The following is a 25,320-nucleotide window of genomic DNA, read 5'->3' as shown; positions in this document are numbered from 1 at the left end:
GTGAGCTGGCTCTGTCACTTTCCACTCATTTTTAACCCTTTCAAACACGAGCAAACAGACTTGTTCTCTTTAAATAACGCAGGAAGGCAATGAGCAACAAAAGAAACGGCCCAAAACTTTGCCAGTGATTAGTAAAAAGTACTAGAAATTACCAGAAAATTTGACATAAATAAACAAATAAATAAAAAACAAATTAATTTAAAAAGGAAATAACCTGCTTGACAATTATGATCTTGTAACATAATTTTAAAAATGTAAACATGATGTTTAGTTATAAATATAGCTTTTTCTTAGCTTTTTTCTTTTTCTCTTTGGACAATTTTCCACAAGCTTTTGTCAAGAAAATTACCAGATAATTAGGAAAAAAAGAAAAGGGAAAAAGAAAAAGAAAAAGAAAAGGGAAATTATCTGGAACATAATTTCATGTATGTAATTCTGATAATTTTTTCCTAGCTTTTTTCATTTTCTCCAAGCTTTTTTATTTATTCAAATTGTATGTACACATTTCTTGCAATTTGTTAAACATTTCTCACTAAGTTGCTCACTGCCTTTTTCCCATGTTTTTGAAAAAAATAAGACCAATTTGCTCATGGTTTAAAAGTTTAAATACTTGGAAAAGGCGTCTAAAGGCGGCACAAAGTGTTGTTGCATCATTTTGTAAACTTAAGATTGCAAATAAATTAAAAAAAAACATGATAAATGAAGATAAAGAAGATAAAATATGTCAAAGAAGAAAAAAAAAAGAGGACAGACAAACATTTCATAATATATGTATTTAAATCAAACACAATTTAAATATATTATAGATTAAGTACACGTACATGTCAGAAAACATTAGTGGTACATAGTACCAAAAGTCTTTTCTGGTTCTTTTCCACATCTTGGTAAGGCTCTAAAGAAATGAAAATAAAAAAATAAATCACTGAGCACACTTTCCAGTTGAACAGTCCGCTCATCACTGACGTTTCAGCGACGCATTAAAAAAACACAGCGATCACCATAAAAAGGACTAACATTAATATTTTATGGGGTAAACCAGAAATCTACATATATATATATATTTATATATATAGAACATTTAGGACATGGAGTCTGGAGTTTTCCAACACAACTGGAGCACTTATTAGGGAGTATTTCTTCTTCTACGCTCTGTAAAGGTGCAACGAGGTTCATACAGGAGGTCAGCCAGAATCTCCGGCTCTTCTTCTGTTTCATTGTCACATTTCCGAAAAGTCCTACAGTACGTAAAAACAGCCAAAACAGCAGACGACACGACTCCGGGGGCAGGCTGAGGGAAGCAAAAAAAAAATCTGTACAATGCTGATGTTCATGTGCTGAACGTGGCCGACCCCTTCAGAGATCATCGAAAACAAGGAATGGTTAAAAAAAAGGTGTGTGGAGGTGCGTCATGAGGGAGTGCAGGTACTTCACGTCCTCCGTAGGTCCCAGATGCGTGTCTCAGATATGGCTACAGCGTCGCAGCGGCGGTCCTGACTCACATGCTGCTTCTTCTTCGTGCCGGCTCTCTTTAAACGTCTCCTTCCTCGGATGCGCTTCACCTTTGGCGACTACACGAGTACCTTTATAGTGTTATGATGGAAGATCGGAGCAATGATCCGCTCTTCCGTTAGCCCATGCGTGGCCAATCACTCACACACACACACACACACACACACACACACACACACACACTCACTCACTCACGCACGCACGCACGCACGCACGTGCGCGCAGATAAATCGGGAGGTGATAAAATGCCTTGTTCGTTCTCAGAGTGATGCAGTTTTTTGCGGGTGAACCCTGCGTGCCGGCGTCTGCAGGGAGCGACGGTCCTTTGGTTCCTCAGTGGGGTCATAACTGCACACACATGAGAGAAAACACTCGCTTAGCATGGAAAAGATTACAACTGCTGTCAGACTGCATGTTTTTAAAAAAATGAGATGGAGCTGGATGGAGCATATTACACCTGTACGTTCTTCAATTATTAATAGTACATTTATTTTCAGAGATTTATTCAAGATTTATTTATTTATAGTAAATTCATTTTATTTATTTATTTATTAATAGTAACTTTATTTTATTTTATTTATTTATGGTAAATTCATTTTATTTATTTATTAATAGTAACGTTATTTTATTTATTTATTTATTTATTTATAGTAAATTCATTTTATTTATTTATTTGTTTGTAGAAAATTCATTTTATTTATTTGTTTATAGAAAATTCATTTTATTCATTTATTTATAGTAAATTCATTTTATTCTTTTATTTATTATTATTATTATTATTATTATCATTATCATCATCATTATTATTATTATATTATTATTTAGATATATTATAAATATATTTATTTATATATAAAATATCATGAAGAAACACCCCAAAATATATTTCATTTTTTAAACTCGATTTTTTAAAAAATGACCAGTAAATCTTACTCCCACCTTCTTCTATATACAGAGTTAATTTTTCCCTGTTTAAAAATGTATTTTTATAGGTTCATATCTGTACTTGTAATTACTTCATTGGTCCCTTTTTTGGCTTCTTTTTTTTTTTTAAATTCACTTTTGCGGCATCTCCAGATGAATCTGTGATTAAATGAGGGCTTGGAGAGAGAAGGCCACTAACACCTAACTCAGTAAAAAGAGAAAGAAAACGTTTGTTTGTGTTTGGAGAAAAGCCGCAGTCGTTCAGGGAGGACTGAGTGACGCTCTGTACCTTGGTGGACTTGCCGGGGCTGTCGTGGTTTGACTGGTGGACGACGTCGTTGACGATCATCTTGGCGATCTGCCACGCCATCTCCTCCTGAGCCTAAAGAGTCACGACACAAACAGAAACTTAAACCACAGATTTACATATTCTTATTAATGAGGCTATAATGCTTTTCCTTATTTGCTTATTTTTCATTAAATGTTACAATGTCAGATGTTCTTAAGGCTCGCTTTAATATTATATTCACTCAGCTTTAAAAAATATTAAACAAAATTATTTTCTACTTTCAATGAATCTATATTTTTAGCCAACATCAGTCCTAATCATAAATATCAAATAGTCATTAATTTTTAAAATTTTAACCCTTTACATGCAAGACTTTTGTCATGATGCCACTTTGTTTTTATATGAAAAACAAACAAAAAAAAAAAAAAAAAATCAATATCATCATTATTATTTTTGTTTTCATGATTACAGCCTAGGACACAGCAATGATTAGCAGCAACATTGATTTTTATACATTATTATTGTTTGTGCAGCGTCAAATACACGCACTCATACCGCTCTGCGTACAAAATGCACTTTTCAAAATCAAGCTTTAAAAAATATTGTACATTAAAATTGTTTTCCACTTTCATTGAGTTATTTTTTAGCCAACATAAGTCTTAATCATAAATATCAAATATTCATTAATTTTCAGAATTTCAACTCTTTAAATGCCAGGTTTTTGTCATGATGCAAGTATGTTTTTAGATGAAAAAAAAACCAAATAACTAAAAATGTAATTATTCTCAATATACTACTTGCTGAGGAGCAAGTAGTATATTGATTTTTTAAAATTATTTTTTTATTATATTTTTAGCCTGGGATATGTCAATGATTTGCAGCAACATTGATTGTGACAGTCCTTCCAGTAGAAACAATATGTATTTTCTCCATATGCCAAATATGGTAAAAAAATGACTTCATAAGATAGAAAATAGTAAAAACAAAAAACAACAAATTCAGAATTAATAAAACCTTAGCACAGACAGTATGAGGGAGATTAAGTGTTTTTGGACATTAAATGTAAACATGTTCAATTATTAACCAAAGTACACGTATGAAGCAGAAAATGAGAATAACGGGCCCCCTTTAATGAATCACCTGTCACGGGTCGACGTCACAAAGTGAATGTGAATACGTGCCACTGAGAGCTTTACTGTGTGCCTCATACTGCTGAATATTTTAACATCTTGAGCCTCACCTCGTCCGAGTTGCCTTGGACCCATTTCTTCATGGCTTGAGAAAACATGGAACCTGAACGAGAAGAGAGGGAAGTCTGAGTGAGTCAAAGAGGCCGCAGTGAACAGCACACTAACTGCAGTTTCTTAATCTGAACTCAAACTGCTGCAGGGTAATGAGACTTTCTCAAGTTGGGTTAATCCTGACGTATTAAAGTATTCAGTGCTTTATTACGCTTTACTTTCTGTTTGGATTATTCTGCAGTCAGAATGTGCGGTACTCAAGATAAAGCTCTGTAAACATAATAAATAATGTTGGATCTTAAGAGTAGCGGCTGTTTTTTTATTTGTTCGAGGAAAATGTCAAATATTTGAAAAGGCTATGAGCTGTATGGAGAATGGGAGCAGCCACCAGATAGGGTTTATATTCATGGCTCGAGAGCAGTGATACTCGACTTATGCCGCATGGCCCCCAAACTATTTTCTAATTCACAATAAAATAAAGTGAGTCCCACTGAGATTTGATTTTGTACTTTTAGTATCAATAAGGTGCCAGAGAGCATAAAACAGCATCAAAATAGAGCTTGTTTTTCAAAAAAAGTGCCAGTGGACAATCACCCGCACCCCCCGACAGAGGTCCGACCTAAGCCCCTACGCCTCCTAAAATCCTCAAAACATCCTAAGAGCCGAAGAATGTCCTAAGATCTGAGAAATGTCCTTAAATCTGAGAAACATGCTTGAATCCTATAAAGCTTCTAAGATCCGTGAAATATCCTGAAGTCCTAGAAATGTCTTAAAATCCTAGAAACATTCTAAAATTCGAGAAATGTCCTAAAATCCAAGAAACATCCTTAAATCCTAGAGATGTTCAAAAATCCCTGAAAAGTCCGAAAATCCAAGACATGTCCTAAAGTAACAGAAATGTCCTCAAATCAGAGATAGATCCTTAAATCAGAGAAATGTCTAAAAATCAGAGACACTTCCTAAAATCTTGGAAATGTCCTAAAATCCGAGAAACATGCTTGAATCCTATACACCTTCTAAAATTCAAGAAATGTCCTAAAATCCCAAAAATGTCAAAAAATCAGAGACATGTCCTAAAATCTTAGAAATGTCCTAAAATCTGAGAAACATGCTTGAATCCTATAAACTTCTAAAATCCAAGAAATGTCCAAAAATCCAAGAAACATCCTTAAATCCTTGACACATCCCAGTTACGTCTTTTAATTATACAAATATCCTAAAATCCGAGAGGCGTTGCTGCAGCTGGCCGCTGGCTTCCTGTCATTTTGTAAAGCAAGTTGAGTTTCCCTGATCCACAGACATAATAAAAAAAGATTCTCTGTGTTGTCAGATCTTAAGAGCAGTGGCTGGTTTTTGTTTGAGGGGAATTTGAAATATTTCAAAAGGCTCTGAGCTGTAAGGAGAACAGGAGCAGCCACTAAATGAGGTTTATATTCATGACTTTGGAGTTTTCACTGCAAGGAGGAGTGAGATAAACTGTGACAGAGTGAGGGCAAAGACTCCGAATATAATGAGACAGAGAGATCGTGTGTGTGTGTGTGTGTGTGTGTGTGTGTGTGTGTGTGTGTGTGTGAGTGTGAGTGTGTGTGCGTATCGTGCCTTTGGATTTCTTCACGTCCGGCTCCGGCTCTGCCTCCCTGATAAACTGGCCCATCTCATTCACCTTCCCAAACGTCATCCTTCTGAGCGGTGAGAGCAGAGAGGACGCGTGAAGACAGAAGACAGAGCACAAGCAACAAAACCGAGCCTCGGGCGCGCACACACTCAAACGCCGCCGTGTGTGTTTGTATCCAATCAATAACTGCAATTTCTACAACTGATCTGCAAGTTTTGTCCTCCGATGAGATCGCTCTCTCAAGTTATTTCTGTCCAGGGTTTTTCGAAGCACGTTCATAAAACACTTTAAGAGGGAGTCAATAAAAACAAAAAATTACAACCATTAAAGCCAAACAGCCGTGCAGGCAATCAAGAGAACATAAAAGGAGAGAAGCATGAAAGACAACAAGGGAGGACAAATCGCAACATATATTTAAAAAGCACATTTAAATAAATGATTTAAAATACAGAATAAGCCCAAATTTAACCCCTCCGATACACTGGAGACACAGAACTCACCCAGCGTACGGTCGCTGGTACAAGGACTCGGGGTCCAGGCTGGCGACGTCCACCGTGATCGCCTCGTCAAAGTTTTTCAGGATCTTGATTGCTGCCCTTTTGGCACCTTGCTGTAGTGTGAACATGACAGATTTATTTTAGAACAATTTACAAAACAAAAACTATTTCCTACTCCAGAAATCTCTCCATTGAAGATATTCTACAAAACGGCTGCTTCAAAAACAACTAAAAGGGACAGTTCACCCCACGCCAAGCGAGAAACCAGAGATGGCGTCATACTATGACTGATCCGACCACCAGGGGGCAGGACATCAGCTGTCTGTGCATGGAAAGGCAGATTTCAAACTGCTGTCAAAAATTCAATTATCAGGACAAAACTTTGAGAATTTGCAGACGTCATCTAGACAGCACAGAGATGTTAATCTTTTGTTTTTACAAAGATTGATTTGCTCTATAAGTGAAAAATTGATGTTTGAAGATGCCATTTTCCCACAGACTGCAATAGCTTACATGAGGGCAGAACTTAAAATTGTCAGAAATTCAGTTTTGAGATAAAATTCTGACATTTTGATGCACTGTTGACTCAATTTTTGATCAATCAAAAATCTGTACAGGACAGTCTGAAGACGCCCTGACGCAAGTTTGGTGTCAACTAACCAAAAAAGTGTGAGGAGATAAGTTTAACTAGTTTACAGTTTTTGTGTGTTGAACTTCAGAATTTGCACCACAGTGAAGTGTATAAAAGTTTCAACACAATTGGGACTTTTGGTATGAATTACAAAGCTGTAGCATGTATAAATGATTTGTTGAATTTTCAAACTTTTAAAATTTAGACAGCTGCTGTAGCGCCACATCAGGACTGTTGGCTTGTGGTTGCAGCTGAGGAAGTTTGGCATACGACTGGATCTATGTTTGGTTTATTTTTATACATTGGAAGTTGGATTTCCATTGAATAATAACAATTATTATTAAAATTATTATTATTATTATTATTAAATATTATTATTACTATTATCAAATTTAGGTTAAAAAAATCATATTTAAAGTTGAGTTAAGGTTTTATCTGAATTAATATTTTCAGTAAAAAATACATTGCAAAATCAGTTTCTTAGGGATAAAATATTTGTTACAAGCCATTACAAAGAAGCACAAAACAACATGAAAAGAGACAAAAATGAAGAATGAAGAGAAGCGTAATTCATAAGCTGAATATGCTCCACAAGTCATGTGTATATTTCATTTTTCTAAATGTACTGTCAATCCTTTTAAATTTTAATAATTTTTTTAAATAATGTTATTATTTCTATTTTTTATTACATTTTCTCCTTTTTTATTTATTTGAGAAGTTATAAGCCATGATATTGTTTTGCGTATATTATTTACCTGTAAAAAAAATAAATACAATTAAAAAACATATAAAATAAAAATTGCCATGAACTGAATGTTTGGCAGCAATACAGGTAAGGTTTTTTATATATATGAACACAACAAAACAACAGGAATGATCACAACCTTTTGGCATTCACAAAAATATCTTCCTTATTCCTGTAATGAGGCTGAACAGGTCTAAATGTCAGCAGACGGAGGAACATCCCCACAGGGGCTGAAGATGTGGGTTAAAGTTGGGGTTCACCTGAGTCTGAGAGCCCTCGCTGACATTTGAACTCGAGCGGTCGTTGTCCGCGGGCCCGCCTTGACCTGGAGTGCTGACATTCACAAACTCGTCTGCCCGCACCGAGTTGATGAGGTCACTCAGGTATTTGTAGTAAAGGTTGCTCGACAGGAAGCCTGGCATGTAGACCTGAACAAACGCAACACAGCAGTGACTCTGAGAGAGAATAATGAGCTCCGAGAAATATTTCTTGTGCACGAGTCACAGAAGTTTGGTATTGACCTTTATGTGCTAACAACAGCTTTCATTTCATTAACTGGAGGCAGGTGCATTCATCAGCGGTACAAGAGGGCAATTTGTCAACGACTTACAGAACAAAAACTTCAATCTTATTTAAGTCAAGAAAACAGGTCAAGCTGATGATCTCAGAAAATATCTAATTAAATGTTTTAAAGGGCAGTGTAAATTAATTGCAGATATTTTTAGGGATGCATAATAATATTGGTATGTCATCAGTATCCCTGGGTAACGGCTTTAAAAATAAACATCTGTGCCAATATGACAGGCTAAGATAATGCTTTAATTATGTGACTTTAATTAGTTTAAAAATAGTTCAAATTTGCACCAGTTTTGATTATTGTCAGAAGCATCATCCCAGACTTTTAACCCTTTGAAACCTGGATTGATATCACTTTTTTTGTGGTGTATTAAAATGCCTTTCAGAAGTGGTTAACAGTCTGAGCAAATTAGTTTTGAGGGTTTTTTTTGTTTTGTTTTGTTTCTTTTAACATGGGAAAACAGGCAACAAGCAACTTTGCAAGAACTGTTTCGCAAATTGCAAGAAATTAGATTTAGAATATTTTTTTAAAAAGGCAAGGGATACATGTCCAAAAAGCTATAATTATAATTATCATAACATAATATATAATAATAATTTAATAGTTTTGTTAAAGAATTATTCTAATTGTTTAAAGCACTTTTCCTGGGTGATTTCTTTTTTTTCTATTTTTTTCTTTATTTCTTTTTTATGCTTATTTTTGTATAATTGTTTCATGACTTTTTATAAATCTGTTGTTAATTTTTTGGGTTATTTCTTGTTAATTTGCTCATCACCTTTTGAAAAAAATCAAGCCAATTTGTTCAAGTCTAACAGGGTTTAAGCGGGAGGATTTTCACAGTTTTGTTTAAAATTCGTTATATTAAAATAAACATGGCATTTTTAAGATGCAACCTAGATTAAAGTGGCTTTAATGTTTTATCCAAATGAATATGTACATTTTCAAATGCATTGTATTTTATGTCATATGTGCAAACATCGTTATCGGCAATCAACAAAAAATGAGTTCGAAAACATCGGCATATCTGATATCTGCAAAAATCCAATACTGAGCACCCCTAAAGTGATATATTTTACATATTTGGATATTCCCTATTTTCCTACATAGAAAAAGAGCGTAACAGAGGAGCCGTATAGGAAATGATGAGGTATGTGGTTATTTAAGATTCAGACCTTCTCCATGGTGGTCCAGGCCTGTCTGAGCGGAGTGGTGAAACAGTCGGGGAGCGGCCCTCCCTCTCGGCAGATATTCGACTCTATCTCCATTCGCACAGAGTCGCCAAAGCCCAGAGGGTTTGTAGCCTGGAGTGAGAAATACCTGCAGAGGAAATAGAGCAATAAAGTTCAGGAAAGGGCACCTTTATTTGGAATTTAATCAATACCCAAAATGCAATAAAACTCACAAGAAACCTAAATTTTTTTTGTCTTTGCAGAAGTGGCACCTTAAAGAGGCTGTAGTAGCGCCGCCCCGTGTTATGCAGCCTATGTTCTAAAAAGGTGGCTTTATTACTTGTAATATGACAAAACTATATTACTAGTATTTCTGAGAAAATAGTGTCTAATACAGGAAACACAAAATAGCTTAATGTGAAACTGTCTTTTCTTCTTCTTTACTTTCTAAGAAGTGATAAATTCTAGACTGTAAAATCTGCCAAGTTGATTTTAATTAAATTAATAAATTAAAATTAATAATTTAATTTAATTTAATTTAATAAAATCTAAGAAAGTGTAAGTAAATATAACTATTTTTCTTAATTCATACTTACTTTATATCTAAGTTTACTAAAAATATAGTTCTACCTGCTTAATTTTGTGCGGTTTTTGCAACTTAAAACTAACAAGTTTACTAAATCACTCTTTCTAAGTTTTATTAAGTTGAGTAAACTTAGTTTACTGTGCTTTATATCTGTATTCTGCTGGCTGAAAACTAGTCAGTCATATTTGTATTTTCTTAAACATGTTAACAAAACAGAACTCACTTCATCGTTGGTGAAATCCTGTTCTGACCAACTTAGGTCAGATTAACTTAATTTATTTAAGTTGCTAACACAACATCAATTCACTTGTCATTTTTGAGTTGCAACAACTTCACAAATTTAAGTAAAATTAATAGTTAGATTTACTTTCCTTTTTTAAGGCAATTGGTTTCCAAGAATATTTTAAGTAACTTGTCAGATTTCAAAGTATCAAGTAAGAAGTCAAACCCAATCTTTTTAGGAAAATAACTGGAGCTCAAGAGGACGGCAGAGGCGCTGAGAGAAAACCTACTTGTCGTAGAGGATCATGGCGTCGTTCTGAGCCTCCTGGCCGTCATACTGGCCCTTTTTAGCTGCGAGCTGGTTCTGGAAGTTGTCTGCCGCCAGCCAGAACTGCAGTACATTCATCGCCTCCTCCTTTTCCATGTACTGCAGGGACAAAAACACAACAATTCAACTGAAAGTCACTGCAGGGTTTTACGATTTCCCTGTCGTGGAAAATAAATGTTTACAGCTTTGAATTTCTTTTTTGTTTTGGAGTTCTGCTGTTAATTGTCACTTTCGCATTAAACTAAAAGGTTTGGAGATTGCAAAGGGAGCATCTAAAGGGTATTTTGCGTTTAGTTTTGTTTACCGTGTTTTCAGTTTATTGCTGCGGTGACAAAAGAAATTCCCTCGAGAACACGTCAATGCACAAACACACAAACTGTTATGTGATAGTGGCCAGAGGGAACACGAGTGTAATGAGGAGCCAAGAGGAGAAACAGTTTGTGTGTGGAGGATGGAAGATGCAAAAATCAAAATGTAAAAAAAAAAAAAAAAAGACTCAATAAATAAATTAATATGCTATTAAATGGATCAAAGACAGGAACATAGGCATTAATTAACTGATAAAATGTGATGTAAAATGTATATTTGTTTTTAATTGCTTCATTACTATTTACCTTTGTATCAATTCCCAAAACAATTTACAAAGTTTTTTTTATTTTCCCTTTCATTTATTCATTTAGATTAATTTTAAAATTAACTTATTAATTTTTACATTTATTTATTTTATTTCAAATATATTTTGTTTTTGTTTTTTTTTTATTCACTTATGCACATATTTATGTATTATTTCTCTTTGCATTTCCCTTCATTTATTTCCCCAAACTTATTCCTTTATTTTTATTAATTTTGAAATGTATTTATTTATTTTTTGCATATATTTTTTATTTCTTAATTTTTAATCTATTTATTTATTTAAGTATGCATACTTTTTTAAATGTATATCTGTATTTTAACATTTATTTTTAAATATATTAATTCATTTTTAAATGTGTTAATCTGTTATTTCCATTTTGCATTTTTCACCCTTTTTATTTCCCCAAATTCATTTCTTTCTTCTTTTTTTTTTAATGCATGTCTTCGAGCATCTTTCTTCTTCATTATGCAAATTGAGGAAGCTGCCATTCAAAGTGTGCCATGGAGTCAACTTTCTGCCTATTGGCTGATCGACATCAGGGTGCATAAATCGACTAAACATGCTTCAACTGGCAGTGTAGGAGTCATTCAGAAAAGGGGTAAAAATGTGTTTTCATAAAGCGACACAAGAGATAAAAATCCTGTTCTGGGAACCTCTGGGCCCGCTCACCTCAGAGAAGTAGAAGAGAGCTGACTCGCAGAACAAGATGTCAGCCAGGAACACGGAGCCACTCGTCAACACTTCGATCTGGTATTTACAGAAATGATGGCTTCGCAGGAACTCGCTAAAGTGCCTGGAAATGAAAGAGCGAGTGGGAGATGAATACAGCGCTACTGAGGATGTCAGGGCGGTAAAATGACAGAGGACAGAAGCTGCACTTTAATCTTAACGCCAAAACACGGCAAGGGAAACCTTGCTGTGTGAGCAAAAAAAAATCCTCTAAAAAATACAGAAACTCACTGTTGCTCCAAGATGGTGAACACTACCGACTGTGCAATGACGAAGCAGTTTGGATCCACCATGCCGTCCTCTCCACATATTTTAGCTGCACAGAGGAAAGACAGAGGGATATTATTTAAGAAGTATCACTTACAGTCACAACACATAAAATGTGGTGTCGGATTTTTTAAAAACACAATTCTGTCTCACCAACGATATCGTTTCTGATCTGTTCGGTGATGGGGATGGGCCTCACAGCGTCCGGAGAGATGTACTTTGTGAAAATGGTAACTGCATCTTTCTCTATACCTGAAAAACACAAAGACACACAGCTGATCACAGACTGCCACAATTAAAACTTCTGCTGTAATAAAGATTTTTTTAGCACTATTTAAATATATACCATGTGTTTTTTTATTATATGACATTCTCAGAGTGCAGGGTGTACTGTTGTCACAGACGGAGCAGCAGAACACCAGGCGAACCGTTCATTGTGCTCGTTCTAAAAGTTTGCTTTCACTCACTCTGCACTCTGCTTCTCCTCTTATCCATCGATCTGATCAGCTCTGATCGCATTAAATGATCCAATTATTCACGCTGCTACTCAAACTGCTGCTGAGGGATAAAAATAACTCACGAGTTTTACCCGCCATGTGTTCACATGTGGCAAAAAAGTCCAATTTTGAAGATGGAATAGAGAATGATACAAAATGATTAAACAAAAAAAAAGGGAAACGCACATATTCACACAAGCTTAAAAAAGTCTGATAATAAACCCTGTCACGCCCGTCGAGCTTCTTTTGATTACAGGATGCCGAGTTACAGTGTCTAATCACACACTAGAGCAGAATCACACTGCCTTCGTTCGTTTTGTGTAAAAATACAAGGACAGTATACAGAAGGAACTTTGCTGCTGCCCTTTAGTGCGATATCTGGAAAAAAGCAATAATAGATTCTGTGGGAAGCACTGAGATGTCTTACTTTTCATGAGTTTGTCAGAGAGGTCTCGCAGGGTGCTGTTCGACTGCACCTTGAAGGGAGTCCCCGTCCTGGAGGGTGCCTGCCTGCTGGGAGTTTCTGCTCGTGGAGTGCCGGGTCTAAGGTCCGTGCTGGAGGAGTCCCGCTGCTCCGTCGGGCGTTCGCTGCTACTGTCCTGCGAAAAAGCGTTGGGTGTGTTCTGGGCGAGCTCCGGGAGCTCCGAGTTGCCCGGGGAGGCAGGGACGGGCTCAGCCAAGGAGCTGTGTTTGACAGAGTTTAGGCTGTGCGCTCGGACCCGCGACCAGCTGGCCGAGCGGAAACTCTCAGCCTCCAACCAGAAGCGAACCAGGTGGTCAGCGCCCTGCAGTTCCATGAAATGCATGTAGTGGGGTATCGCCACGTTGTCTCGTAGGACATGTTCCACCGTCTTAGACAACCGAGAGCGGGTCTCTTGGGGCTGATAGTTCACACTGGAATGACCTGGAACAAATGAAAATACACAAAATTAACTACAGGCTTTATAGGCTGCGCAGTGATACGGTTGATGGTTGTATTGCAGTAGAAAGAAAATAGTTCCTCCATAAAACTAATCACTGCATGGTCTGTGGATTCAGTTACAAGGTAACTGTCTTGGTGATTAAATAATCATTTAAGTAATTTTCAAAGCCAAACGGCCAAACATTTGCTAGTTTCATGCTTCTTAAATGTGAAAATTTCTGAAAAAGTGGATTGTTTGTGTTCAGCTCTCCTATTTCAACAGAAAATATGGTCCAGACTGAAGGCCGGCGTGAGCTGAATTTAAAACTCCTGGATATTTGTTTTGAAGTCTTGTGAATTCCTGTCTCTCTGTCCGTCTGGAGTTGGCCTCAGACTATGCAATTTCACAGATGATTAAACCCAGACAAACTTTTCAGAATCACTCTTCAACAGCATCTGTGTCCACCCTGTCATTCACGGCAGAGTGCGAAGTGGTCAGCAATAACTGCACGGCAACCTCTGACAGCGCCCAGCTCCTGCAGCGGCCACATCGTTCGACTTCACTACGTCTGTCTGTTTGAAGAACATCCACCATCCTGAGGGAACGCAAGCACCAACACACCGCCAGAAAACAAAATAAATACGGCGGCTCATTGAATACAAACCCGACACTTGCTGATGGATTATGAATCGCAGCACATCGGCTGTAGTTAGAGTGACGCGTGGGCTGCCGAGGCTTCGCGGTGTTATGTTTGCTCTTTGAAAAACGAAATAATGCTTCAAGGTGCCTCTTCAGATTCCTTAAGATCACGCTGACAAGCCCACCTTATCTCTGAGAGCCGTTCACATCACAACAACCGGAGCGCCGGCTGCGTCTGCATCAGATCATCAAACGCCACCCGGCTCATTTGAATATCTTTAGAGAGTCAGTCAGTGTGTTATAATGCTCCCTCACATGTGCTACACCTGCGCTTCACTCCCTCAACGACAGAGCTGTGAAATAAAATAATCATGTTAAACAGTGAGAGAATTATCAATCATACCTGATGTACAGTGGTGTGCTCTTCATCCGAAATTTAAAATTACTATATCGCCAACAGAGGATAATGTCGTGTTTTTTTTGTTTTAGAGTTTAACTGACCGAGAGATTCAAGTTCACAGAAAAAACACTTTCCGCCCAAGACGAGCCGCATGCTTCAGAATAAAAGCCCCACTGGCAGGGCTTTGATTTATTTTGGTAAAACAATACTTAATTTAACTTTATTAGAAAAATACTTACCATTATTTTAACTTTAAAAGTATTTTTTAACTTTATTTTAACACTACTTTAACTTTACTGTAAGAACACTTTATCTAACTTTATTATAACCGTATTTTATTTAACTTTATTATAACAGTACCTTATTACAGCAGTGCTTTACTGAACTTTATAACACTACTTTATTAACTTTATAATAAAACTACTTTATCTAACTTTATTATAAATGTATTTTTTATCTAACTATAACAACAGCATTTTATTTAATTTTTTGACAACAGTATTTCATTTAACTTCATAACAGCGCTTTACTTAACACTACTATATTTAACTTCATTGTAACAGTATTTTATTTAACTTCATTATACAGTATTTTATATAACTTTGTTCTAACATTATTTTAACTTTACTGTATCAGTGTTATATTTAATAACTATATTATAAAGGTGTTTTATTTAGCTTAATTAAAACAGTACTTTATTAACCTTATTATAACATTATTTCATTTAACTTTATTTTAACAGTACTTTATTTAACTTTATTATACAGTATTTTAGATAACTTTATTATAGCATTATAACAGTAACTGTAACTGTAACAGTGCTATATTCAACTTCATTATATGACACTGGCTATGTTATTGTTTAATAATTTTTGTATTTTAGTAGTTTACAGTACTTTAGAGGACATTTTAAATATCTCGAGATATATATCACGTTACGCCACCAGGACAGACCTACTTTTTAACTCCTCCGTGGCTTTCAGTCTCGGCTCTACATTAAACTGCTGTATCTGCCTGCGGTGGCAATAAAACAAATCCACCTTGCCTCTTTGCATGCTCCTCCCTCACTTCCTTTCTTTTTTTTCTTGTGTTGAAACCACAGCCCACAAGTCACGGCTGCACGCTGCTTTTCATTCTGATTTTGGTGTGTGAGCTGCAGCGCAGGTTCCTCCACCTCCATCTGACACACCAAAACTATTCTCTGGCCAACTTGCTCGTACAGTTTCCGTCACCGCCTCACTACCTGTTCACGCCTCGAACTAAGGCATGTAGGAAACACACTCAAGGGTCTAATTTTAGAGCGCGTTTGATAAAAGGACGGACTGAAAGGCCGGCGTTCTCCTGACAGGCTCGGGAATGTCTGCGTGCTCGTCAAAACTGATGCATGAAGTCGCGTGAGTGCGCCTCACAGCATTCATGAAGGAGTGTTTGTCATTTACACAGGACGGTGTGCTGCAAGGGTAACTAAATTATTAGAATAAATAATACAGAAATGATTTTTTTTCTCATTTTTACTATTTGTTTTTTTCCCTAAAGTTAAGGGAAGCTTTATTGTTTTTCATTACTTGGATTTCATGCATTCTTAAGTGTTTGCAAGTCATTTAAAATAAAACAGAAATTGTCTGTGTTTGCTGTTGTATGAATATCAGCCCAATCCATGAAAATGTATGAAACAAAACTCCACCTTGATACAGTCAGTACATTTACATAATGTCAGAAAAGGTCAAATTATAATGTCAGTCTGACTAAAGCTGGATTTTTTAAATATACGTGTAAACATGTTAGTCTGCCTGAAACCAGACTTAATCAAATTCCTGAGAATTGGACTAACTCGCCCAGATAATGATAATTGTAAGCACTGAGGAGGGACATACAAGAAAAGGTGGTATTTTATATTTATTTTAAATAAAAAAGTCACATCCCAGCCACATTTGAATGTTTGCTCCTCTTTACTTTTTATAACAGCTGATGGAGGCAGCGGTCGAGCAGCAGCTCCAGAGTAAAAATGACTATTTTTCTCAAAGGAGTTTGGAGGTTTTTTGATAAAAACGGCTTCAAATCCTCATCAATAAGGGCTGTCTTACAGCAAGGTAAAGAAGTGAAAATATTCTAAATATAGCGTTTTTTTTCAAGAGATTAAAGAATGCTAAAAAAGTCGTATTTTGAAATTCTTATGGTTCTGGATACTTTAATGAAATAATAAATTAATAAATTGTATCTAAAGGAGTTAGATACCTCAAGACTGCACCGACACATGCAAATTTAAATCATTCCTAAAAACTCTTCTAATGTTTGATTGTTCAGTGTAGTTTTTTTTATTTAGTATGTTATCGATTTGTTTGCAGTGTATTTCTGTGTTATGTAATTATGTTTATGTTGCTATTTTACTTTTGTACAGTGCCTCTGAGTTCCTTTAAAAGTGCTTTATTAATAAATGTATTAATATTTATTACTTGAGCAAGATGCTTTTTCACTCTTACTCAAGTGGTTATTTTTCTGAGTACTTTTACTTCAATATGTGTCAGTATAATTAAAAAGACACAATACTTTCATTAGATTTTTGTTTATTCTAGCCACCACTGCATCTAAAACAAGAACTTTTTAGTAATATTTCAGAAGAAACCTCAAATTTCTATGGTGAAATGTTTGGTTTTGTTTCACTAAAAGCAGAATAAAAGCGCATGAACGCTGTCTGTACCGAGATCTCCGAAGTGCGCAGCCTCCATGTGACTCGGCTGTTTCTTGAGGATGGCGGTGCGGCCGCGGGCGAAGGAGTCCATGTTGGCGGAGATGGCGTTGATGGCCACATGGCTGGGCCCCGCAGCCTCCTGGATGGCATGGTGGTTCCTCAGTCCCAGCGATGGAGAGTGAGGGCTGGGTGGAGCTGTGAGGGGACGACGGAGGACAAAAAAAAAGGCATTAGGGCAATAAAAAAGATGTGAGTGCCCTGAATGTGTGACATCAGTGTGACTTGTATGAAAAGCTCTTTCTGGCGAAGGTTTTTTTAAAAGAGGCCTCAGGGTGTGCGATGAGAGATGTTTGAGAAGACAGACGGCTCAGTGTTTGACTCTGAGCCGTGTGTTTCACTTACATGGCTCCAGGTCAAAATGTCGGTCATGTGACAATACAGCCGGCGATAATTAAACACAGTAAAATGACTTAAGCAAAGAGCCATTTGAATCACTTCCTTAAAGAATTTAATCTCAGTTCAGAGAGCACACACACATGCAAAAACATCTGCAACCCTGTCTCCTAGAAATTAGATTTGTTAATTATTCCATTGCATTCATAATTATGTCGCTGTGACGACGTAATCGCTCTCTGCATTATGTTTGGGGAGAATAAATCTGGTCCCTGATGGGGTGCTGGGCGGCCCCCCCAACCATTTTGTAATTCATAATAAAAATAAAGCGATTCAGGCAGGGAATTGTTATTTTACTTTTAGTATACATAAGGTGCCAGAGTGCATAAAACAGCATCAAAACAGAGTTTGTTTAAAAAAAAAAAAAAAAAAAAAAGGATCTCCTGCAGCCCTCGACGGAGGTCCCAGCTCAGCCTATAATGTCCTGAAATCCTAAAAATGTCCTAAAATCCAAGAAATGTCCTGAAATACTAGAAATGTCCAAAAATCCTAGAAACATCCTAAAAACTGAGAAACGTCCTAAAATCCTAGAAATGTCCTAAAATCTGAGAAATGTCCTAAAATCCTAGAAATGTCCTAAAATCTGAGAAACTTCCTAAAACACTAGAAATGTCCTAAAATCCTAGAAACTTCCTAAAATCTGAGAAATGTCCTAAAATCCTAGAAACTTCCAAAAATCATGGAAATGTCCTAAAATCAGAGAAAGATCTTAAAATCCTAGAAAAATACCAAAATCCAAGAAACTTCCTAAAATTATGGAAATGTCCTAAAATCCTAGAAACTTCCTAAAATTATGGAAATGTCCTAAAATCCTAGAAACTTCCTAAAATCATGGAAATGTCCTAAAATCCTAGAAACATCCTAAAATCCTTTAAATTTTTATAAAATCCTAGAAATGTCCTAAAAACCTTGAAACATCCTAAAGATATCTAGGCACTGGTTTTCCAAATTTCCCCCCAAAACAAATTTGCTGTTTCAAATGAACTGTATTTAAATGTCATTTCTCGGAGACAGGGCTGCTGATACATCTCAAAGTGATTAATACGTGTCAACAAATGCATCACAAACACCCACACGACAAGCATTTTTAATCCAACAACACTGTCCGACACTTTCATAACCTCACAGACGAAAAGATGAACTCACCCCTGGTGACTTTAGCATCGGTCGCTCTCTCAGGTTCTTTGCTTTTGGCTGTGGGCGGAAATACGAGAGAGAGGCTGTAACTGGAGACGCATTTAGATTCACAATACAGGGCGAGACCGGCGAGCGCAGGGTTCATCGTACATGACATTCATTGACGGGTGAAGTAAAGAGATGGCGTGGCGTCACCGGAAAGACTGGAACTCACCGTCCACTTACATAATGACAGAGTGGGGAAAGTGATATACTGGAAAAGCAAACGTGATTTCGTGCAGAGCTGCTTTCTTGCTGCGCCAGACAGATGAGGAGATAAATAAGGAAGCTGTTCTGATCTGTGAAAGCCTTCTCAGTCCTGGTCCGTCTATAGGACGCAGCACTGAGAGGGCTTTCATACTGTACGCCGGCATTACCAGTCCTTCATAAGATTAGCCACCTTGGTGGGTCCCTGCAGTTTAACCCTTCGAAACCTTCTCTTGTGCTGCCTCTCAGAGTTAAAATCTTTAAATCATGAGCAAATTGGTGTAATTTTGGTAAATTTTCGGTCAAAAAACATGGTTTCTACAGTTTAAGGCAAGTCAGATTTAAGACTTTTAAATCATTTTTTAATGCCACTCGGAATAAAACTTACAGCCAATTTTACAACAAACAAAACTAAAGAAAAATAAAACATACACCAACATAATTTTTAAGGGTTAGGAAAAATTTCACCCAGATATTTATATTTATTGTGACATAAAACGTGACTTTTTTGTCTTTGGAAAAAAATTGCTACCTAATACTTTACAATCCAATGTTAAAAAAAACATGAAATTATACTTCCCATGTCTGAGCATTTTTAAGGCTTTTGATAGATTGATTTAAGACATTTTAACACCAGTTGAGGCCTTATTTTTAGATTGATGACTTCAATGCCTTTTAAGACATTTTTAGGCTCTGCGGAAACACTGAAAAAGGCAATGAGCAACTTGCAACAAACAACAAATCGCAAGAAATTAGTTGATTAAGAAAAAAAATGTTAACCAGGGAAGGTCTTGGGGTAAAAAATAAAAAGTATATGGAAAAAAACTACATATATATCTAATTATTATAATATAATGCATATATAAAATTCACAATTAATGAATTATTATAATTTTTTAAGCACTTCAGGCACTTTTTCCAGGTCATTTCCATTTAAAGGTCTTTTTTAAAACTTTTTTTAAACTTATTTTAGGATCATTTTCTTGTACTTTTTACTAGATTTTCAATTCATTTCTTCTTTTGTTGCCTTCGTTCCACGCTTACTACAAAACTATCTAACACTGCATCTAATGTTTGCTAATTAATATGTAACATTTCTACTTTAAATACTGCAGAACTTTTTTAAATAAATCAAGCCATTTCAAAGGTTTCAAAAGTTTCAAAGAGTTAAAGTCGGGTGGAGTTGACCGTCTACACCTGAGGCTCTTTAAGAGCTGCAGGCTGTCGTCATAAATCATGTTTGTTGTTCAATGCAAAACTATTTAATGCTGCAAATATCTGACGCTGCTCCAAAGCTCTGTGGCCAGCTGTCAACTCAAAAATGAGATACGCAGGCTGCAGCGGAGTAAGCGCACGGTGGCAGACATGGTGGCAGCCACTCATCAAGAGTGACTCAACATTCATATCTTCAGATCAGGCCGTTGCTGCAGAGGGCGGTCAGGAGGAGAGGTATCAATTTCAGAGACTGACGTTACAAAATGGACTGGGACGCGAGCAGGAGACGCTCTTTCAGCGAGACATTTTGGACAGAGCCGTTTGTGAATATACTGCATGTTTTCAGCCGAGAGTCTGTTAGCACTGACAGCCTGTCTGTCACAACAGAGACGTGACTTTTTAAAAAGTCTGATTTCCAACGACTTCATGCAGCGCTGAACCGAAATGTGGTGCAAAATAGCACCAGATGTTTTATTATTATTATTTTGATTTCCTCTAAAAAAAAAAATAAAAAAAAACACGGGACAAAAAGGCAGAGAGCAGCTTGGTAAGAAATGTTCTACAAACTGCAAGATATAAGTAGGTTTAGAAAAATATTTCTTTTAAACTAGGGAAAAAATGTCTAAGTAAGAAGAAAAAAAGCTACTGGAATAAACTATATTCACAGCTAAATTTTATTATATATTATTAATAATAAAGTATTATTGTAATAATATGATTATTATGATTTTTTAAGCACTTTTTTCAGGTAATTTCCTTTATTATTTCTATTTTCCAGAAATTTTCTAGTACTTTTTACTAATTTCTGGCTAAATTTTGGGTCATTTCTTCTTTTGTTGCACGCCATTCTCTTCTCATGTTTTTGAATTTTCTCAGGTTTCAAAGGGTTAAATCACTGTGTCATTTGTTTTTGGAACAGGAAGAGACCTCTGCTTACACGCTCGACCTTAAACTAAATATAAGACCATAATGAGCTGCTGTACTGGATATTTTGATTTAAAGAAAAAATATATATATCTCAGATGTGCAACCAGTAAAATGAAAACACACCAGTTCAATCAGAGAAACAGTGAAAAATAAAAACGTGAATTATAAAGTCAATGACGACAACTGAAAACAACCTTAATACATCAATATTCAGAAATTTGCATCACTATCGAAACTTGTGGCAAATCAGTGTGACTCATCTGTTTTTCCACGTGGCTGATTAATGTTTAATATTAGTACGTTAAACACTGCAAAACTTTCACTTCATTGAAAACTTTGGGAGCACATTTCAGCCATGCCTTTACTTAAAAAAACACTCACTTCCTGTCAGTCCTGAGTGTCATCAGAGTTTTGTTCGTGCACTCTCTCTAATATTTCCTCTTTTTGGAGAGATGCTGCGTCAGCTGCTTTGACCGCTGAGGAAAAACCACCAATCTCACTCTTAACCCTTTGAAAACTGAGCAAATTTTCTTGATTTCTTTTTTTGAAATTAAAAAAACATGTGAGGAAGGCAATGAGCAATTAGAAATTAGGGAGAAATTTGTTTAAAAAAAAATAAAAAAGAAAATTTTCATAAAAACAAACAAAAAAAATAAACAGCAACATCAGGAAAATGACCTGTGAAAAATTAAAAATTATAATTCTATAAAATAATTTAATAATATAATTATGAACTATACTGTAGTTCTCTGGGATTTTTTTCCCCCAACTTTTTTAAAGTAATTGTCTAATTCTACTAATTTCTTGGTCATTGTCATTTATGTTTTTAAAATAAACAAAACCAATTTGCTCTTGGTTCAAAGGTTTTAATACTTGTGAAACACGTCTGAATTCTGCACGAGGAAAGCGATGTTGATCCAGGTCTCAAAGGGTTAAAGATGAATGACTGTGAGCCCGTTTAGACAGAGAAGTTACTGTTCTGCCGATTCCACGAATAAACACAATCTCTGCCTTAACTTTCTGTCAAAGCGATGGGATAATTCGGAAAAATGTGGCGCTTTTTCTTTAAATACATACAATTTATTTGCTAAACCTATAAAAACCCTGACGTAAATCCCACCTTTATGAAGGTTATAATGTTCAGTTTTGTTGGTATTAAACAGAGAGGTTCGTTATAAACAGTGGAAAAAAATCACATCCGCACAATCAAGTGTGGACAAATTATTGCACTTCCGTATAGTTATAGTTTCTATGGTTATAGTCTCTAATAATACTGCAGTATTTTTAGGGTATATCTTGATAAACTATATATATTTTGATATTTCAAACTTCCGCCTTTTTTTTTAACCAATTTCCATTTTTGTTGTGACAATATTGTAGTTCTGACTATTGGTACTTCGAAAAAGTATTGACACAATTTTTGAACATTAATCATTAGTAATGCAGATATACGGACTAAGTGCGTAAAGGCAAGTGTTAAAACAAGCAGAAAAGTACATCAGTTTACTGTAATGCAAAAAAAAATCAAAATAAAAAACAGCATTTATTCCATATTACAATATAAGAACTAGGGGTTGACAGATTATTGGCCGATATTTGGCATTTTGCCGATTATCTGTATCGGCATTTTATTGTAATGATTACCGATAAAAGAAAGTGTCAGCATGGGAGGAAGTTTTACTTTGTAAAACCTCAGGGAGCTTTTTTAATTAAAGTTTAACTTGTTTTTATTTATTTATTTAAAAACGTTTTTTGAAAAGAAAATATAATTTCATATCAATTCCAGATACTGGTTATCAGTCTCATTAAATATTAATAATCTGCCCTGAAAAACCAATATCGGTTAACCACTACAAGAAATTACCCACAGATTGCAAATTTTGGGGGCCGTGTGTGATGACGTTGCTTGTTGCTGTCTCCCCAGTGTTTTTAAGATATCAGTTTGCTCAGGTTTCAAATGGTTAATGAAGACTTTACTACACACATTTTGTTTTTGACAACCTTACAAGAAACGACGCACAACTTTCAAGAAAATTGTAAAAGGTGACGGATGGGTTAAGAGGAAATGATCAGAAAAAAGGCAAAAGGCTAGAAAACTATATTTATACATAAAAACAAGTACTTTTTTATTTTTAGCAAATTATTACTGGATTTCCTTGTTTGGATTTGGTTTTGTTTTCTGTTTTTTTGGGGGTTTTTTGTTGTTTTTTTTAACCTTTTTCCTTTTTTCTGGTAATTTCTAACGTTTTTTCCTTTTTTTTGTGCAGATTTTGGGGGCCATGTCTGGTAAAGCTGCATGTTGCTGTCTCCCAGTTTTTTAAAGATACCAGTTTGCTCAGGTTTCAAATGGTTAATGCAGACTCTACTACACACATTTTGTTTCTGACAACCTTACAAGAAACGACGTACAAATTTCAAGAAAACTGTAAAAGGTGACGGATGGGTTAATAGGAAATTATCAGAAAAAAAGGCGAAAGGCCAGATCCTTGCTTGGATTTGGTTTTGTTGTTTTTGTTGTTGTTTTTTTTTTTGTTTTGTTTTTGTTTTGTTTTTTACCTTTTTCCTGGCTTTTTTCTGGTAATTTCTAACGTTTTTTTCCTTCTTTTTTGTGCAGATTTTGGGGGCCATGTCTGGTGAAGCATGCTTGTTGCTGTCTCCCAATTTTTTTTTTACCAGTTTGCTCAGGTTTCAAATGGTTAACGAGGGCTTTACTACACACATTTTGGGGGTTTTTAAATAACCCAAACTGTGATTTGTCACATTTCTTTCGAGTTAAAGCTGCATGAAAAAGCCCTGCTGAAGCTAGCTGCTTTAGCACGGCTCGACACTGGTGTTCAGTGATGGTTATCAAAGCTAAACGCGGCTCGTTTGAAGATTTTAACACATAAAAGCGTTATTTTATAAACATATAATGTTGTGTAAGAGTGTAGTTGGTGTGAAATGACGCTAACAGGTGTCTGCGGCGGGTTTTTAGTGGCTTAAATGAAGCAGGGAGGAGAGAGAGGCCACCGCTAAGCTAACCGCGTCCCCGCAGGGAGCAGCGGCAGCAGCATCTCTCGTCCCCGCAAACACATCACTGTCCTCGGCTAATCTCCCCGCGGTTACAGCCCCCACCGCGGTAGCTACGTGTTACCGGGGACCGGCTCTCCCCTCAGCCCGGAGGTGAGGCTCTGTTAACGGCTAGCCGCGGCTGACGTTGCAGCAGCTTCCTCACCTTTCCTCTTAAAAAACGACATGTCGGGTTGGACTTTCTGGACGTTTCCTCGGCTCACTGACACCGGCCCGGGGCTCCGCGGCTCCCGTCATTCAAAGGCATCTGATCCGTACACTCCTGAGGGGGAAACGGGCGGTGGTCGCAGCCCCGGCGAGCGCTGTCAAATTACGGTTTTCTCCAAATCCAGACCCAGCACAGCGGCCATATTGTCAATAAACGACCGACTTCCGGGCTGGTGCGGCAGCAGCATTGTGGGAAATGGTGTGCTACCTGCTCCGGTCAGAAGAGGGTGCTAAAGAACTACAATATTCAGGTAAAGCTTATTTTATTATGTAATGTGGTTCATGCAGGTTAACTCTCTAATGTGCACAATAAGTTTTTTTTTTAGTAATTACAAAATTATTCTAGAAATTCGAATAAAAATCACCATTGAAAAATCATTTATATTTTTTTAAAATATAAAATGTAATATCTATAACATATAAAATAAATACTTTTGAAATGATTAAGACCCTCAGGGCAAATGTAATGTAAATGTATCATGATTAAAATGTTTAGAAAATTCTCTTGATTTCTTTCAGAAACGGGAGGAAGTTAGATGAGTTACAAAAAAATTACTAGATATTTCTGCAAACAAAAAACATAAAAAGGGGGGGAAAAGAAACAAAGGAAAAGTAATGAAATAAAAAAATAAGGTAACAAAAGCATTAGTTTTATTTTAGTTTTCAAGCCAGCTTTTTAAATTCTTATTAACTTCAAATAGTTTCTTGTTACCGTCTCCTAATTATTTGATTATTTATTTCCTAATACCTTATATATATATATATATATATAGTATTTATTTCTTTGTGTTTATATATACATATATATTCTCCATATGCCAAATACATAAAAAATGATAAATTTCAAAGCAAAAGCCAAGATTATCACCAAAGATAATACAAAGCATGTTTTTAAGCTTTGATGGCTGTGGGATCAAAAATTTCAGTTTGAATGGGTTTAAATGATGATTTTTTCCACTTAACAGGATGAATAGAA

General features: G+C 36.0%; 1 protein-coding gene across 1 annotated transcript; it reads right to left on the bottom strand.

The window, feature by feature from the left end:
* Positions 1-754: 754 nt before the first annotated feature.
* Positions 755-24,524, bottom strand: akap10 (A-kinase anchoring protein 10). Its single transcript, XM_088088408.1, has 15 exons — positions 24,283-24,524; positions 18,690-18,737; positions 17,100-17,285; positions 12,888-13,364; positions 12,117-12,215; positions 11,928-12,012; positions 11,637-11,760; positions 10,296-10,432; positions 9,201-9,345; positions 7,712-7,879; positions 6,079-6,188; positions 5,563-5,645; positions 3,963-4,015; positions 2,723-2,815; positions 755-1,857 (listed from the first exon to the last, which is right to left on the bottom strand). Exons 1-15 carry the CDS (start codon positions 24,302-24,304, stop codon positions 1,852-1,854), a joined length of 1,836 nt encoding a protein of 611 aa, XP_087944534.1. The 5' UTR covers positions 24,305-24,524; the 3' UTR covers positions 755-1,851.
* Between the last annotated feature and the right edge of the window lie 796 nt (positions 24,525-25,320).

This window comes from Plectropomus leopardus, chromosome 15 (assembly GCF_026936395.1).
Source record: "Plectropomus leopardus strain MGB_pleo_1.0 chromosome 15, ASM2693639v1, whole genome shotgun sequence".
NCBI lineage: Eukaryota > Metazoa > Chordata > Actinopteri > Perciformes > Serranidae > Plectropomus > Plectropomus leopardus.
This window is presented reverse-complemented; position numbering and strand designations above follow the sequence as displayed.

Excerpts from the sequence above, each read along its gene's own strand:
- akap10 (XM_088088408.1), bottom strand. The coding sequence starts at position 24,304 with ATGTCGTTTTTTAAGAGGAAAG. Across the intron at positions 13,365-17,099 it reads TGCGCACTTCGGAGATCTCG|GTCATTCCAGTGTGAACTAT; the intron begins GTACAGACAGCG and ends CATTTGTTCCAG. Across the intron at positions 9,346-10,295 it reads GCCATGATCCTCTACGACAA|GTATTTCTCACTCCAGGCTA; the intron begins GTAGGTTTTCTC and ends TTTCCTCTGCAG.